This window comes from Microcaecilia unicolor, chromosome 2 (assembly GCF_901765095.1).
Source record: "Microcaecilia unicolor chromosome 2, aMicUni1.1, whole genome shotgun sequence".
Taxonomy (NCBI): domain Eukaryota; kingdom Metazoa; phylum Chordata; class Amphibia; order Gymnophiona; family Siphonopidae; genus Microcaecilia; species Microcaecilia unicolor.
This window is the reverse complement of record NC_044032.1, coordinates 610,857,924-610,873,495: the sequence shown is the minus strand read 5'-3', so window position 1 is coordinate 610,873,495 and position 15,572 is coordinate 610,857,924. Positions and strand designations below refer to the sequence as shown.

At 42.2% G+C, this 15,572-nt stretch overlaps 1 protein-coding gene across 2 annotated transcripts in view; it reads right to left on the bottom strand.

The window, feature by feature from the left end:
* Positions 1-1,087: 1,087 nt before the first annotated feature.
* FGA (fibrinogen alpha chain) overlaps positions 1,088-15,572 on the bottom strand; it is a 34,852-nt gene continuing 20,367 nt past the window's right edge. Inside the window, exons 5-7 of one of the 2 annotated variants that reach the window (XM_030191623.1) lie at positions 8,049-8,791; positions 7,741-7,853; positions 1,088-1,960 (exon numbers count right to left, since the gene is read on the bottom strand). In XM_030191623.1, coding sequence (XP_030047483.1) covers positions 1,254-1,960; positions 7,741-7,853; positions 8,049-8,791 — 1,563 coding nt within the window. In that variant the 3' untranslated portion in view covers positions 1,088-1,253. Of the gene's footprint in view, positions 1,961-7,740; positions 8,792-15,572 lie in introns of both variants that reach the window. The other variant, XM_030191622.1, reaches the window with a different exon arrangement.

The window sequence follows — 15,572 nt, the reverse complement described above, 5'->3', positions numbered from 1 at the left end:
ACACGCTTTCTGATTTCGGTGATATTGCGGTACTGCCTCTGGATGGCGCGCTGCAGGGTGTCCCTGTACCAGGAGGTCCGGCCGGCGGAGGTAGTCAGCTGGGATGTGGTAAGGGCGGTGCAGGAAGCGGCGAAGTGGGAAAGGGTGGAAAAAGGGGTGGGGGTGGCTTCGAGGTGGTGGAGACACGTGAGGCTTAAGCCGCCATGAGGGGACATGCTTCCCAGGGGATTGTGTGCCAGTTGTCTGAAGGGGTTGTGGGGGGTCGGGGGGGGGGGGTTGATCCATTGTATTATTGAGGAGGGGGTGTACATAGATAGGCAGACCATGTCTAGCTAGGAGCCTGGGGTTTGATTTGCATGTCCGGTTTTTTTCTTTGGTCTTTCTAATAAACAGTTTCCACTGTACTATTGAGGAGGGGGAGGGGGTGTACATAGATAGGAGGACCGTGTATAGCTAGGGGCTTGTTTTTGATTTGTATGTTATTTGTTTTTAGTTTTTTCCAATAAAAAGAGTTTTCCAGTCTGCCCAACAAGACAAACTCATATGTGCTAGTTTTTGTGTATATCTTACCTTGATTTGTAACTGTCATTTTCAGGGCAAAGACCATACAAGTCTGCCCAGCACTATCCCCGCCTCCCACCACCGGCTCTGGCACAGACCGTATAAGTCTGCCCAGCACTATCCCCACCTCCCACCACCGGCTCTGGCACAGACCGTATAAGTCTGCCCAGCACTATCCCCGCTTCCCAACCATCAGTCCCGCCTCCCACCACCAGCTCTGCCATCCAATCTCGGCTAAGCTCCTGAGGATCTATTTCTTCTGAACAGGATTCCTTTATGTTTATCCCATGCATGTTTGAATTCCGTTACCGTTTTCCTCTACACCACCTCCCGCGGGAAGGCATTCCAAGCATCCACCACTCTCTCCGTGAAAAAATACTTCCTGACATTTTTTTTGAGTCTGCCCCCTTTCAATCTCATTTCATGCCCCCTAGTTCTGCCGCCTTCCCCTCTCCTGAAAAGGTTCATTTGCGGATTAATAAGAAATAAAGAATAATTATGACAAAAAAAAGAGGATGAACAAAAGTTTATGGGATGAAAATATATAATTCGTTTGTATTCAAGTTAGTTTTACATTCAGCTATTCCAGCTAAAGGCACATTTACTTCTTGTTGTTTGCAGGGTATAAAAAAGAACTGCAAATACATATATTAAAAAAAAGCAAACAAAACTTTTATTTCTTTTTCTTTTGCCTAATGCAAATTTCTAGGCCTGATTTTCATTCTAACAGTTTTAAGGGAATAATCGGCAGTTCTGAACCGTAGCCATACCACTCCATTTTCAATCTCATAAGGAACATTGTTCCTTGGGTCATACTGTCCTCCCATATAGTATATGCCATTGAGATTAGCTCCTTGGCAGTTGTTATACCACCAGCCCCCTCCATACACTTCAGCACAGTTGTCTTCCCACTGGTCGCTGTCCCTGTCTGCGGTGCTGAATTTCATGTTGTTATGAGATGTGTACTCCTCGTCCTCTGGGGATCCCTGGATCAATGCGTCTCCAGCCGTGCCCACATATTGAGACACTTTGAGGGCATAGTCTTCTGATTCAGGTCTCACCTGAATGCTGTATTCTGCATATGCCTCTTCCCCACTCCAATCCTCTAACTCCACCCGAAGGACAGTATTCTTCTGGGTCAATAAGTGGATGTGTTCATTGCCCAACCACAGTTCTCCTTTCCCATGTGCATCCACGCTGCCAAATCCTGTCTTGTAGTCTTGCCAGGTTCGGTTAAAATTCACTGATCCATTCTCTCTCTGTTGGATCAGGAGCCATCCTCCGAAAACGGTGTCTTGGTCACAATAGACTGAGAGGACGTTATTGGATCCTTCTGGCCTGATTCTGAAAATGCCACTTTTGGCACCAGAAACGTGTTTTTGGTGGATATCATCACAGTCTAAAAAATAAATACATTTTTGATCTGGTTTACAATAGTTATCAATACAGAAGGACTCATAGGAGCTTGAAAGAAAGAATGATGTAAGGTGCATGTTCTCGTAATACTGTTTAGAACTGAAGTGGAAAATATGATATGTTTGAAAGTGAATTTGCAATTTTTGCACACTGTTTCTGAAAGAGGCCCTACAGGGTTAAAATCAGGTTATAAAAATCAAAATTTGAGATTGGGGTATGCCTACTATTTTAATTTATGCCACATGTTTTTAGTTACCGTCTTCAAATAAATTTCATATATAGAGGTTGTTTTGCTCAATGGTGACTTAATAGCAGCCTGTTTTGCTAAATGGCTTCTGATGGATCTTGAATTAGGAAGATAATGGTGATGCACATAAATGAGGTAATCCAATAGGAGATGCCTAGTTTTAGATGGCAAAAATGCATGTAAATGGGGGTATTCTAGTCATTTACACATTTAAGTGGGTACTTATGCATGTAAATGTCTTCTTAGAGAATACCAACTAGCACAGTGGTCTTCATTCTTTTTTAAGCTGGGGTCACTTTGGATTCTAATAAGCTGAAGGAGAGCCACCAAACATCTTCCAATGTGGGGCCACGACACTGCTGACCAGTGTATGTTAGTGACATGCATCCCACCAGCCCACCTTCAAACTTCATTGTGGGGTATCATCAAGATTGCGAGCATTCCAAATGCATTCTGTTTTGTCTATTGAGAAATGTCTTGTCCTTCAAGCATGCAGCTCTTCCTCCATCCGCTTTCCCTCTATCTTGAGCCTGGGTAGATAGGCAGAGTATCAAAAAACAAAACAAAACCCAGAAAGACAATGAGGGCCATCCCAGAGGTCTTTGGGGGCCAGTGCCTTGCACTGAAGGACACTGGAGTCACAGAAAAGTATACACTATGTTTTGATGGTGTGTATTTTGCTGGTGGGTATGCTCATGGGTGGAATTTGGGTAGAGTGTGGGTGAAGCTCACAAGTACACATATAAATTATAAAATACTATAATTTATGTGCATTCATGCATACATCTAGATTAAGGCATTTACACCTAGCTGGTATAAGTGGTTGCACTAGATGTACAAGCATTCTCTGCCACTTGCTCTAGTATTCTGCAAAGAAAAGTAGGTGTCTACTTTACTTAATAGAATAGGCTTAAATAGCTGCTATAACCAGCACCTAGAGTAGGCGCCTTGTCATAGAACTAGCCTTAAAACGTTGTGCTGATGTGGTAGCTGAAGATATAAGAATAATTTTGTGAATGTTTCAATCATGTGGTAGAGATGACATAATAATTTCCCAATAGATGAAGGTTTTTTCCTCACTGACCACTATTAGAGAAAGTGTGACAAAGTTTCCCCTTGCAAATGATGAATCAGAATAAAACAGGAATTCAGATAGACAATTATATGTTGTTTATGCAACGTATGCTTGACACCTTTTGCTAAAACTATGTGTTTTTTAATTAAATTCTTTCTAGAGATACTTCAGGCTGTCTTGATGTGATAGACTATCAGAAAGTTACTGTGATGTCATCAGCTCCTGTAAGAAAAATTAACTGTGTCCTCTGTCATACTTCTGTCACCAAAGATCCCCTGTGGCACCATTACCTTCCAATTCTAGAATAGTGGTTAAGTTTATTTCAAGTAATTGGGTTACTCAACATGGGTTTTTTTTTATGATAGTTGAACCTATGTACACTAGTGTATGAAGATTTAGACACCTCTAGTCAAATTGTATATTTCATTGAATCCCAAAATGAACAGAAGATGATACAACCTCTGTTTGGTAGAAAGTTAAACACATATCTTTCTCCACATTTTAATGCATAATTACTATTTATTTGTCATTTTTATGGATTGAAGATAAGAAAGCAATGAATATGGCATGAGTATAAGTTTGGACACTTTTTCAACCAATCCTTTGTAATACCTTCTTTGGCAGGGATAACAACTTCCAAATATTTCACGTAGCCAGCTACGAATTTCCGTTCTTGCTTTGGGAGTTATTCCCACTTCTCCTTGCAGAGCTCAGAACTATTCTTAGGTGGCCTTCGATGCACGGCCTGTTTACAATTTCCTCACAGATATTCAGTGTTATTTAATTCTGGGGATCATGAAGACCTTTCCAAAAACCTTCAACCTTCTTCCCTGTAAGTACTTCATGGTTGGTTTTAGGTATGTTTTGAATCATTATCTTGCTGAAATATCCAGCCTTGTTTCAGCTCCGGTTTCTTCACTCACTGTGGGACATTGGCTTCTAGGAATTATTTGAACCCATTCTTTTTCTACCCACACAATATTTTCTGTGGCTAACACACAACCCCAAAACATAATAGATGCTTAATGGATAGTGAAGTGGTCTTTTCTTGAAAGGCTTCACCCTTTTTCTCCAAATATAGTTTGTGTGATTGTGGCTGCACAGTTCAATTTTCACTTCAATGGTCCAAAACTCTTTAAGATTAATTCAATAACTGCACAGGCAAGTCCACAGCAAAGCAGCACTTATGTGTATAAGCGCCCTACGCTCTATTCTATAAAGTAGTGCATAAGTGCATTAGCACGTAATTGCATTAGCAAGTAATTGCTTATGGATATGCATGTGGGTGGAGCATGGGTGGGACATGGGTGTGTCTCCCATTAATGCATGAAACTATGCACGTGAAATGTATCACTTAGGCTTTCCCATTTATGCCTGTCATTGACCTAACACAAGTGAGCTCACCTAACATAGTGTGCATGTTTATCCCTGTATTATGCTATGCATGTTTATACCATTTTGAAGTTGCTAATATGCTTGCTTAGCTCACAGACACTGAAAGTGTATTGAGGAACCTCACCTATGATGCAGATAAAAGAAAACATGATCATGTCGGGAGGTTGCCTTTATTCACACTCTAATCCAGAGGTTTTCAACCCAGTCCTCAGGGCACACTTAGCCGGTCGAGGTTTGCAGAATATCCCCATTGAATTCAATGGGGATATTCTAAAACCCTGACTGGCTAAGTGAGTCCTGAGGATGGGTTGAAAACCTCTGCTCTAATCACTAAGAAAAGTACAATATTTGGTTTGAAATATTTGGAATGATTTCTTGTTTGAACAGTTCAGTAATAGAATACGAAAAAGAATAAAACGGATGTATGAGGAAGTGGGTTTTAAGCTGGCAAAAGATTTTTTTGCTGACTGAAGATCCACTTATATTTTTTGGCCCTCATATCTGATTGGCGTTTTATATTCTATATAGTATGTACTTCACTGGGGTATATATAATGGTCTGGTTTACGGTGTTATTAATTAAATAACCTGTTCTAAACTCCCAAACCTATATTCAAGCATTCATAAAATCAAAACATAAAAATTGTGACAGTGTGCAAGCTCAATTTTTGTTTTTTTTATGCTAATTGTGCTCAGTATCAGGGTATAGCCTATTGCATCGGCTGGTCATCCAAGTTTTAGGGTTTTTCCCTTTTAAAACATCATGGCACCCTACTGCCTTCCGTGGTGTTTTTACTAATATTGTTCTTATTTAAATGTTTTTCATCTAGCGTTGATTATCTCAATTATACCACGTAGCGGGGTACTTATCTTTATATTTGAAGAGATGACTCCGCACTTGCTGGGTACGCCCCAAATTCGTGATTTCTTTACTATGTGTTCCTTAAATTCTCTGAGGTATTCATAGTCCTTGATGTTGTTGTAGCATCATATCGGCAAACAGATGTCTTTATACAGTTGGCACTCAGGGGACATCATATTGTGGGCACTTAACATGTGACACCCAGTTACAAAATTGCCTCCTTTGCTCCAAAACGTTTCACGCATATCAGGCTATATTTTAGATGATTACTTCAGAGATAAGGTCATAGACAAGGATTTTTCTGATAACTTTCCCATGCACATCACTGTAGTATAAGGAACACTTTACTGTGAACCTGTGGACAGCTACTCCCATGCGAATCAAAGTTTTCAATGGATCACTTAAAGGCGTGGGATGAACACAGAGGATCTCTAATTAGAAAATGAATGGTATAAAAAAACAAACTTAAAGGGTTGCATATGTGTTTGCATGTCAAGTGGTGCTTAGATGGCAACTCTGGCTGTATCAATTAAGACCGGTGCTGGGCTAGCTTCTACAGTCTAAGTCCCGCATATAGCAATCAGGTTTAGGATGGGCTGGAGAGATCTTCGACAGAAACTCCAGTAATTTGGAACACGAGGACAGTGCCAAGCAGACTTTTACAGCCTGTGTCCCGCAAATGACAAGATGGATTTGGATAGGCTGGAGTGGGCTTTGACTGCAAGTCTAGTAGATGGAACATAAGGACAGAACCGAGCAGAAACACCAAAGAAAGAGCATGATCAAATATATAATACCACGTTCATTGTTGATTTAATCTTGAATTAAGAATGAATGTGTCTGTTGAGCAGACTGGATAGACCATTCAGGTCTTTATCTGCCGTCACTTACTACGTTACTATCTGTGAGTTCTGTTCTGCAGATCTGACCAGTTTTGATCTTCCAGATCTTGCCTTGATTTTTAACAGCTTCATGTAGCTTCCATTCTTAACACTATTTCTGCCACATGAAATTGTGAGCTGAAAGTATTTAGAGATTATTTTTTGTAGCTTTCCCCTGCTTTATAAAAGTGAATTACCTTTCTTTTCAAATGCCAGAAAGCTGCTTAGAGGAGCAAACAGAACAACAATGATAAGTTGAGGTTAGAAGGGTCAGAATATATTTTTTAACAGTGGAATTGTCTTTTCCTAATTAATTGAAGGATGAATGAGTCACTAAACATGTTAGACTTTTAAAAGTAGTACTGTGGTAAGGTAGCCATATTCACCTTTTTTGTTATTTTCAGACTGTTAAAATCTGCAATTAAATAGTAATTATATATTAACATTTGCAAAAAGATATGAGGGTTGACATTCAAAGTGATTTAACAGGCCAGAAATGGCACCCAGCTGGTTAAATCACTTGTGTGGGGCTATCTGCTGTGATGGCACTTAACTGGTTAGTGGCACTGAATATTGTCACAGATTGTTAAACTCAAAGCTGGCTATTTTGTGGTTGGTGTGTGGGTGGAATCAGCACTTATGCAGTTAAGTGCTGATATTCACCACTTAACCACCTATGTTTAGTGGTTAAATCGGACCGCTTAAAAGTCAGTCCTATTTTTATGTGGTGTCACTTATGTGGTTAAGTGCTAAATATCTCATATGAGATAGTGAGACCCATAAATCTGGATTTTCAATGCTGGTAGCCGGACATGGCCCGGCCTTGAAAATCAGACAATAATGCTCACCACTATCAGCTGAATAATCAACCCCATCATGTTTAACTTTGTACCATGTAGGAGTTAGCTTCTGTCCACTTAGGGATTCGGTGCAACATGCCAGTTGACCAGGGATGCTTAAAAGTTTGCAGACAACTGTATATGGTTTGAAACTATTACAGAACGACTGATATCATTAAAAGGACATTGAAATATCTGTACTGAAAGTAGCATTTGACATTTAACAACTTGGTTTCTTGTCTCAAATAGGTAGCCCATTTTTATGTATTATGTAGTGCGAATCCTGAAGCTTGGTAAATTGATTAGTAGTTAATTATTGAAGAAAGCTTTCTGAATTTCCTAAACTCTGAAAGCTTCAGAACTCTCCTTCCCCCAATGCATCTGTTGGAATGCTTGTGGCTGTACCAGTTGCCAGCATGGATTCGACGGCTGATTGAATCTGGCTCAGCTATCACTTGGATTTACCTGTCCAAGTCACACTGTCAGCCTGGTCTTGCTGTACTGCCCTCAGATCTTCAGGAATAAAGCCACTCTTCATGGACTTTGTTTCAAAAGGGGAGCTCTTGCTGCTACTGCTGCTGACGACCTCAGTTTTGGTATAGGAGGAGCTTTCACCAGGGCTATAGAATGATTCAGAATGGAAGGTAGGGGTGCCAAGATGAATCCTGCTGAAGTCATCTAGTCCACTTTCACCAAGATCTGAGACGGCATCATGGTGGGTGACTTTGGTGCCGGATTTATCTGGAAAGGCAATGTTCTTGCTACTACTGCTACTGCTGCTGCTGCTGCTGTGAAATGAGCTTCCAGCACCCCCACTGAGAAACTCTTCAAAGCTTGGGAACTTGCTAATGTCACCCAAACCATCGCTGCTAGTGACTCGAATATTGTAGGCGACCCCAGAAGCAGGATCCGTGCCCAGTTTAGTCAACAAATGGGCACATTCATCCCCCTCACCCCCACTCACAGTTTCTACCAGTTCTTCTCTAGGGCCACTTGGACCATGGATAATTTTCTTTGTGATGGTTTTGGTGCATTTCACGGTCCGCCCATGACTGGTGAAAGTTGTGGTTGATTTATCTTCTCCACCTGTAAAGATTTGCTTCTCTATTCCTATCCCTGTGGGCTGCCCACCATCCACCTTAGTTACTGATACTTTGGAGCCAGGAAAAGTGCTAGAGGGGGTAGGAATAAAGGGATCTACAAAGGGAACTTTTACCTCTTTGCCTTGTCTTTCTAGCACCATAGCTTTTTGCTGTATATCAGCAAATATATTGAATTGTGTATCTGGTCCTGTTTTGGGAAGAGATTTAAAATGCTCTGCAACGAGGGTGTCTTTTACTGGTCTCATTTTCAGGACTGATAGTGAATTTGATTGAGATATGCTGGGATCCAGGTTGATTGCCCCTGCTTGCTGGAATGACTTCTGTATTGTGTCATAGCTCTCTGTATCCACGTTGTAGTTATAACCTTGTGAGCAGGATCCTTTGCAGGCACGTATTTTGATATCAATGTCCACCTAAGGAAAAGCAGACAGAGGATGCAAATAAGCATGGTTCCCAGTTTTATAGCATTTATATTTTAGGCTTTTCTGCATTTGATGTTAAATGGAAAATTCTATGTTCCTCCATCTTTATTTCTGTTTATTTAAATAAACCAAAGCTAGCTCTTTCTTACATATACATAATAATTTTAAGAGGGTGTCTATGTCAAAGTAAAAAAAAAGGTGCCTATTTTATGCTTATTTTATAAACTCAGTAGCAGTGTTCTTAAACAATCACAAATTAATATAGAACAAAAAAGAACATCAAGCACTCAAAAAAACGTTTTGTGTGTATACATAAAGTTGACTATAGAAATAAAATGGGACATCAAATACAATGCATCCACAAATGCCAAATTTTGATACACAGTGCTAGCTAAACTGGTGCTGGTTTCATCATCATTTGTCCAGGAGTGTAGCTACCATTGAGTGAGCCCAGCAAAATGCCCAGGGCCACCCAATGGTAGAGGCTACTTGCAATGCTGAACTCCCATTCCCTTCTTACAAATCTGACATTCACCCCTTTCTTAGTCACCTTCCTTCCCTCCCCCGCCCCCCAACCACAGCTCCAATGTCTCTCCAACCCCCCCTCCCAACCCGGTGTGGCCTGGTACCTCTCTGACACCCCTGCCCAGCCCTCAAAACACTCACGGGTCACTGGTAGAGGCAGCAATTGAAACATGCTGCCTCTGCCTGGCCCTGTCTAGGCCTTTACTCTGCCACATCTTAGCTACAGGAAGTTACATCATAGAGGCAGGACACAGCACAGGAAAGTTCTTGGCAGAGCTGGGCAGAAGTAGACTGTTTCAATTGCTGCCTCTGCCAAGGACCCATGTGCATATTAAAGATGGGGGAGGGGTGTCAGAGAAATTCTGAGCCCCTGCAGAGGGCAGGGGAGGGAGGAAAGAAGGAGGTAAATGCCAGGTCTGTTCATGGAGAGAGTGAGAGGAGGGAGAGGGTGAGAGGGGGCTTAGAGATAAGACAGACCCCCAGGTAGGGGAAGAAATGCTGAAACTGAGACGCCCATTATATTCCTATGCGCATGCGCTAAATCTATTAGTGCACCTCAGTAAAAAGGACCCCTAAAGTAAGTTAGAGACTGGATGAGAGTTGGAAGTTATAGAGAGATCCAGAGTAGATTTTGTTTCAGTATAGGGTGAACAAGCACCCATTTCCAGGAGACCTCAACTTCACCAATAGATAACCTGTTATTGATGTGTCATAGCCAGAGGAACAAGACTATGTTGGGGAATGCTGAACCAGGCATAGAATCTAATGGATATGTGGTGACCCTGACAGTAGATGTCAATTTCATGAGAGAAGAATATATGGCCAAGTTAAAAGATGATTATACATGTAAGGGGAAATTATCACATTTAAATAATGGAATCAAAAGACTCAAGTGGAAAAAAATTGAATAGAGAAACACTGCTAGGGCACATATTTCTTAAAGCAAATAACCGTATTATAAACAAAACTTTACAGAGAAAAATGTATACTCAAAAGGACATATTACTCTAGCCCCAAGAAGGCCAATTTATGCTTATCCACTCTAATTGCATACAAAAAATTCCAAAAGTTAAAATTAATCCAACATCAAAAATTATTTTGAAATACTATGTAACTTCCCCCAGAGGAGCATGAGCATGGAAAATGTGGCATTGTGTTTACTGTGTCTACGCTATGGAAACAGATTGCATAACTCATCCTTGTAAGGAGATACAATACAAACTTTGAGGGTATTCAGATTGTAGTAAGCTCAGGAGTGTAAATGATTTTTTTTCCTTGCCAATCAATATACATCAGACAAACAAAAAATAAAGCACAGAACTGTGGAACATCTTTGAAACATTCACCTTGATATACATTGGAAAAGTCACCATCATACTCTACTAGATCTCCAGTTTGTAGTAATTGAAAGAGTAAACCTCTCTTATACTACTACTACTACTTAACATTTCTAGAGCGCTACTAGGGTTACGCAGCGCTGTACAATTTAACAAAGAGAGACAGTCCCTGCTCAAAGAGCTTACAATCTAATAGACAAGTGAACGGTCGGTCCGATAGGGGCAGTCAAATTGGGGCAGTCTGGATTCACTGAACGGTAAGGGTTAGGTGCCGAACGCAGCATTGAAGAGGTGGGCTTTAAGCAAAGACTTGAAGACGGGCAGGGAGGGGGCTTGGCGTAAGGGTTCAGGAAGGTTGTTCCAAGCATAGGGTGAGGCGAGGCAGAATGAGCGGAGCCTGGAGTTGGCGGTGGTGGAGAAGGGTACTGAGAGGAGGGATTTATCCTGTGAACGGAGGTTACGGGCGGGAACGTAAGGGGAGATGAGGGTATAGAGGTAGTGAGGGGCAGCAGACTGAGTGCATTTGTAGGTAAGAAGGAGAAGCTTGAATTGAATGCGGTATCTGATCGGAAGCCAGTGAAGTGACCTGAGGAGAGGGGTGATATGAGTATATCGGTTCTGGCGGAATATGAGACGTGCAGCAGAGTTCTGAACAGACTGAAGGGGGGATAGATGGCTAAGTGGGAGGCCGGTGAGGAGTAAGTTGCAGTAGTCCAGGCGAGAGGTAATGAGAGCGTGGACGAGAGTTCGGGTGGTGTGTTCAGAGAGGAAAGGGCGAATTTTGCTGATGTTAAAGAGGAAGAAGCGACAGGTCTTGGCTATCTGCTGGATATGCGCAGAGAAGGAGAGAGAGGAGTCAAAGATGACTCCGAGGTTGCGGGCAGATGAGACGGGGAGGATGAGGGTGTTATCAACTGAGATAGAAAGTGGAGGAAGAGGAGAAGTGGGTTTTGGTGGAAAGACGATAGCTCGGTCTTGGACATGTTCAGTTTCAGGTGGCGGTTGGACATCCAGGCAGCAATGTCGGATAAGCAGGCCGATACCTTTGCCTGGGTCTCCGCGGTGATGTCTGGTGTGGAGAGATAAAGTTGGGTGTCATCAGCATAGAGATGATACTGGAAACCATGAGATGAGATCAGGGAGCCCAGGGAAGAGGTGTAGATTGAGAAGAGAAGGGGTCCAAGGACCGATCCCTGGGGAACACCAACAGATAAGGGGATGGGGGTGGAGGAAGATCCATGAGAGTGAACTTTGAAGGTGCGGTGGGAGAGATAGGAGGAGAACCAGGAGAGGACAGAGCCCTGGAACCCAAATGAGGACAGTGTGGCAAGAAGTAAGTCATGATTGACAGTGTCAAAAGCGGCGGATAGATCCAGGAGGATGAGGATGGAGTAGTGGCCTCTGGATTTGGCAAGGAACAGGTCATTACAGACTTTAGAAAGTGCTGTTTCTGTCGAGTGAAGAGGGCGAAAACCGGATTGAAGCGGATCAAGGATGGCATGAGAGGAGAGAAAATCAAGGCAGCGGCTGTGGACTGCGCGCTCAAGTGTCTTGGAGAGGAAGGGTAGGAGGGAGATGGGGCGGTAGTTGGAGGGACAGGTAGGGTCTAGTGATGGTTTTTTGAGGAGTGGCGTGACTACAGCATGTTTGAAGGTGTCGGGGACAGTTGCAGTGGAGAGAGAGAGGTTGAGGATATGACAGATGGAGGGGGTGATAGTAGGAGAGATGGTGTTAAGTAAGTTGGTGGGGATGGGATCAGAGGAACAAGTGGTGCATTTTGAGGAGGAAAGGAACAATGATGGATTTTTAAACGGAATATGATGCATTCATTTGGTTTCAATAATGAGACTGAATAGTATGCAATCACTGCCCTAAAATTGGCTAGATTCTCTGCTCAGTGGGATACATCTAAATTTAAACCCATTTACATCCAGTGATTGGTCCATGATATCAAGTGCTCCTTATGCTGGGAGTTGATTGGTGTTGATTGGATTTTAAGATATCATGAGGTCTCTATGCTGGGTGATGATTGGCGCTTAAGATATTATTTAGCTTCATATGTTTGTTTGGGCAGGTAATTCACCAGGGATGAAGCAGGGATTGCTGGAGTGTAACTATCCTTTAAGATATTTTTAGAATATTTATGTAAGTAGTTACTATAGTTAATAAAAAAATTGATATGCATTCAAATTACGTATACATATATTTTTTTGTGTAGGAAATTTTAATTACAATATGGATGTTGACTTGATATTATGATGACTTCTCTCTGAAGAAGCCCTGGCAAATAAAACCTAGACCATGTAGGAGATTTAACTGATATGATTATGCTAAGCAATAATAAATCATTGGATTTTTACATGACAGCTGGACAAAGCTTTTCAGATGTGTTTTTTTCAAAATAACTTTTGATGCTGCATAATTTTCTCTTTGGAGTTTTCTCATGTGCAATGATTAGAGTGGATAAGCCTATATTGGTTTTCTAGGGGCTAAGGTAATGTGTTCCTTTGAGTATATGTTTTTCTCCTTAAGTTTTTGTTTATAATATGGTTATTTGCTTCAAGTCAAAAGAAGACCAGGAATGACAGAGAGAACTGGATAAGGACTCAGCCACCTTAGCCAAGGGGACCAAGAATTTGTCTAAAGAGACCTGTGTGACTAGGCTAGACCCAGTGGAAGATGGTGAGGCACAGAGAGGACTTAGCATCACCATATGTGAAGATGTAGGGGGAAGGAACAAGCTTTTCTGCAGCAATGAACCTTAGTAGTAAAATCTGAGCTAGCCTAGCCATAATATACAAAGGTTTCTTCCACTTGGTCCTAACTGATTTCAACATCACTCCCTGACTTGAATACATGCTGTGCAAACTCCAAGATGACTGTAGCCCTTTGTGCGGTTTGGTTGGAATCCTGTTAATATACCTCCGAGCCCCTGACAAAACACAGAAGCAAGACTACTTGAACTCTTAAGCTCATGCCTCTCACAATTCCCCAGACTGCTGATAGTTGTTGACCTAAACTTACCCCTAGAACAAGATGATGCCAGGATCTACGACCTAAATATCCTCCCTAATATCCTCCGACCTAACCCTCAGGTGAATATCTGCCACACACAAAAAGGGGCATACCCTCAATATGGTCATTTCCTACCCCTCACATCTTCTCTCTGATGTTGACTGGTCTGCCATTCCATGGTCTGACCACTACCTCACCTGCTTCAACATCCAAATCTGTATGTCCACCAAAAACACAAGAAAAGTCAAGCTCATCAATAAAACAAGGAGGAAAACTGATTGCACCACCTTCTGGAACCTAGTCATGAAAAAGATCAGTATGCAACAAAAGGACCCACTATTGATGAAAGCAGAGTGGGACATAATCACCAAGAAGTGCTTGAATGCCACAGCCCCCTTGAAATTGCAAAAGATTAGGTCCACCAAACCAAACCCCTGATACCCCAATCTCCTGAAAAAATTCAAGAGGTCCTGTAGGCGCTTGGAAAGAACCTGGAGGAAATCACAGGATCCTCACATTAAATCCAAATGGAAAGAATCACACTGATCCTACACATTCCATTGTACAGAAGCAAAGAAGACATACTACTCTGCATTAATCGGACCCAAATCGCCAGACCCAAAAACACTATTCACACTTGTGAACGACTTTCCCTCCCCCCCCTCCCAAGCCTTGGCAAAGAAAAGATCTCTAACCAACCAAATGCACAGGTCCTAGCTGACTTCTTTCAGACTAAAATATTGAAGATTCAGGGAGATCCAACAAACAAACAAACACATCTCCCCTGAAAGAAGACCCAACAGTCCACATGCTCATGTACCAACAGTGGAGTACCTTTAAGCCCATAGCCACCTGCAACCTCCAACAATTGCTTCCAAAAGTACCATCCTGTCGATGTATACTAGACCTCTGCCCTTCTTTCTTGTTTAAGAATCCTCCAACCCTCATTTTGTTATGGCTTACCCTATTCCTGAATAGTCTACTAGATAAATGGAAACTCCCAAAAGAGACGGGACACATCGCACTTATGCCCATCCCCAAAGCCTCTAACCTTGACTTATCCCTACCCTCCTCTAACTTCAGACCCATAGCCGGGATCACCCTACTCACCAAACTACTTGAAACATTCATTGGGCAACAACTATCTGACTAAGTTGAGAAGTTCTCATGCTACCATCTCATGCAATTCAGCTTTAGACCACAGCACAGCACAGCACCAAAACTTTCCTATTGGTGCTAACCTCCTCGTCAGGGACTCCCTTGCAAGGGGCAAACAGATCATCCTGCTCCAATACGACATCTCTGCTGCCTTCGATTCCGTGGACCACCACTTAGTGTTGACCAGAGTTAGCAACCTTGGATTAACAAGAACTGTATTGAATTGGTTCAGATACTTCCTACAAAACCACTCATACACAGTCTGGAAAGGGGATACCTTATCGAAGAGTTGGGCACCAACATGCGGTGTACCTCAGGGCTCCCTGCTGTTCCACCTACTATTTAACCTATTCGTGGGCACCCTTTCCCAAATGACCCTAAAGGATGGAGAACACATATTCTCGTACGCTGATAACATACTAATGCTCATCCCCTCGAAATCCACACTTAGCGAAACCTCTGACCGAGTCTACCAGACAATGCAGAAAATATACAAATGGACCACAGAGCACATGCTCCAATTGAACCAAAATAAAACAAAGCTACTCTGGTTCTTCAACACCATGGACTGTATACTCTCAGATCTAATGCTACCCAATAGAGCAACCTTCAAGGTATCCAAAGAATCCAGAATCCTGGGTTTCACCCTGGATTCCACATTAACCTTAGAGACACAAGTCAACCAGGTATGGAAAAAATGCTTCTTCCATATGCGCCAACTGAGGCTACTAAGATCC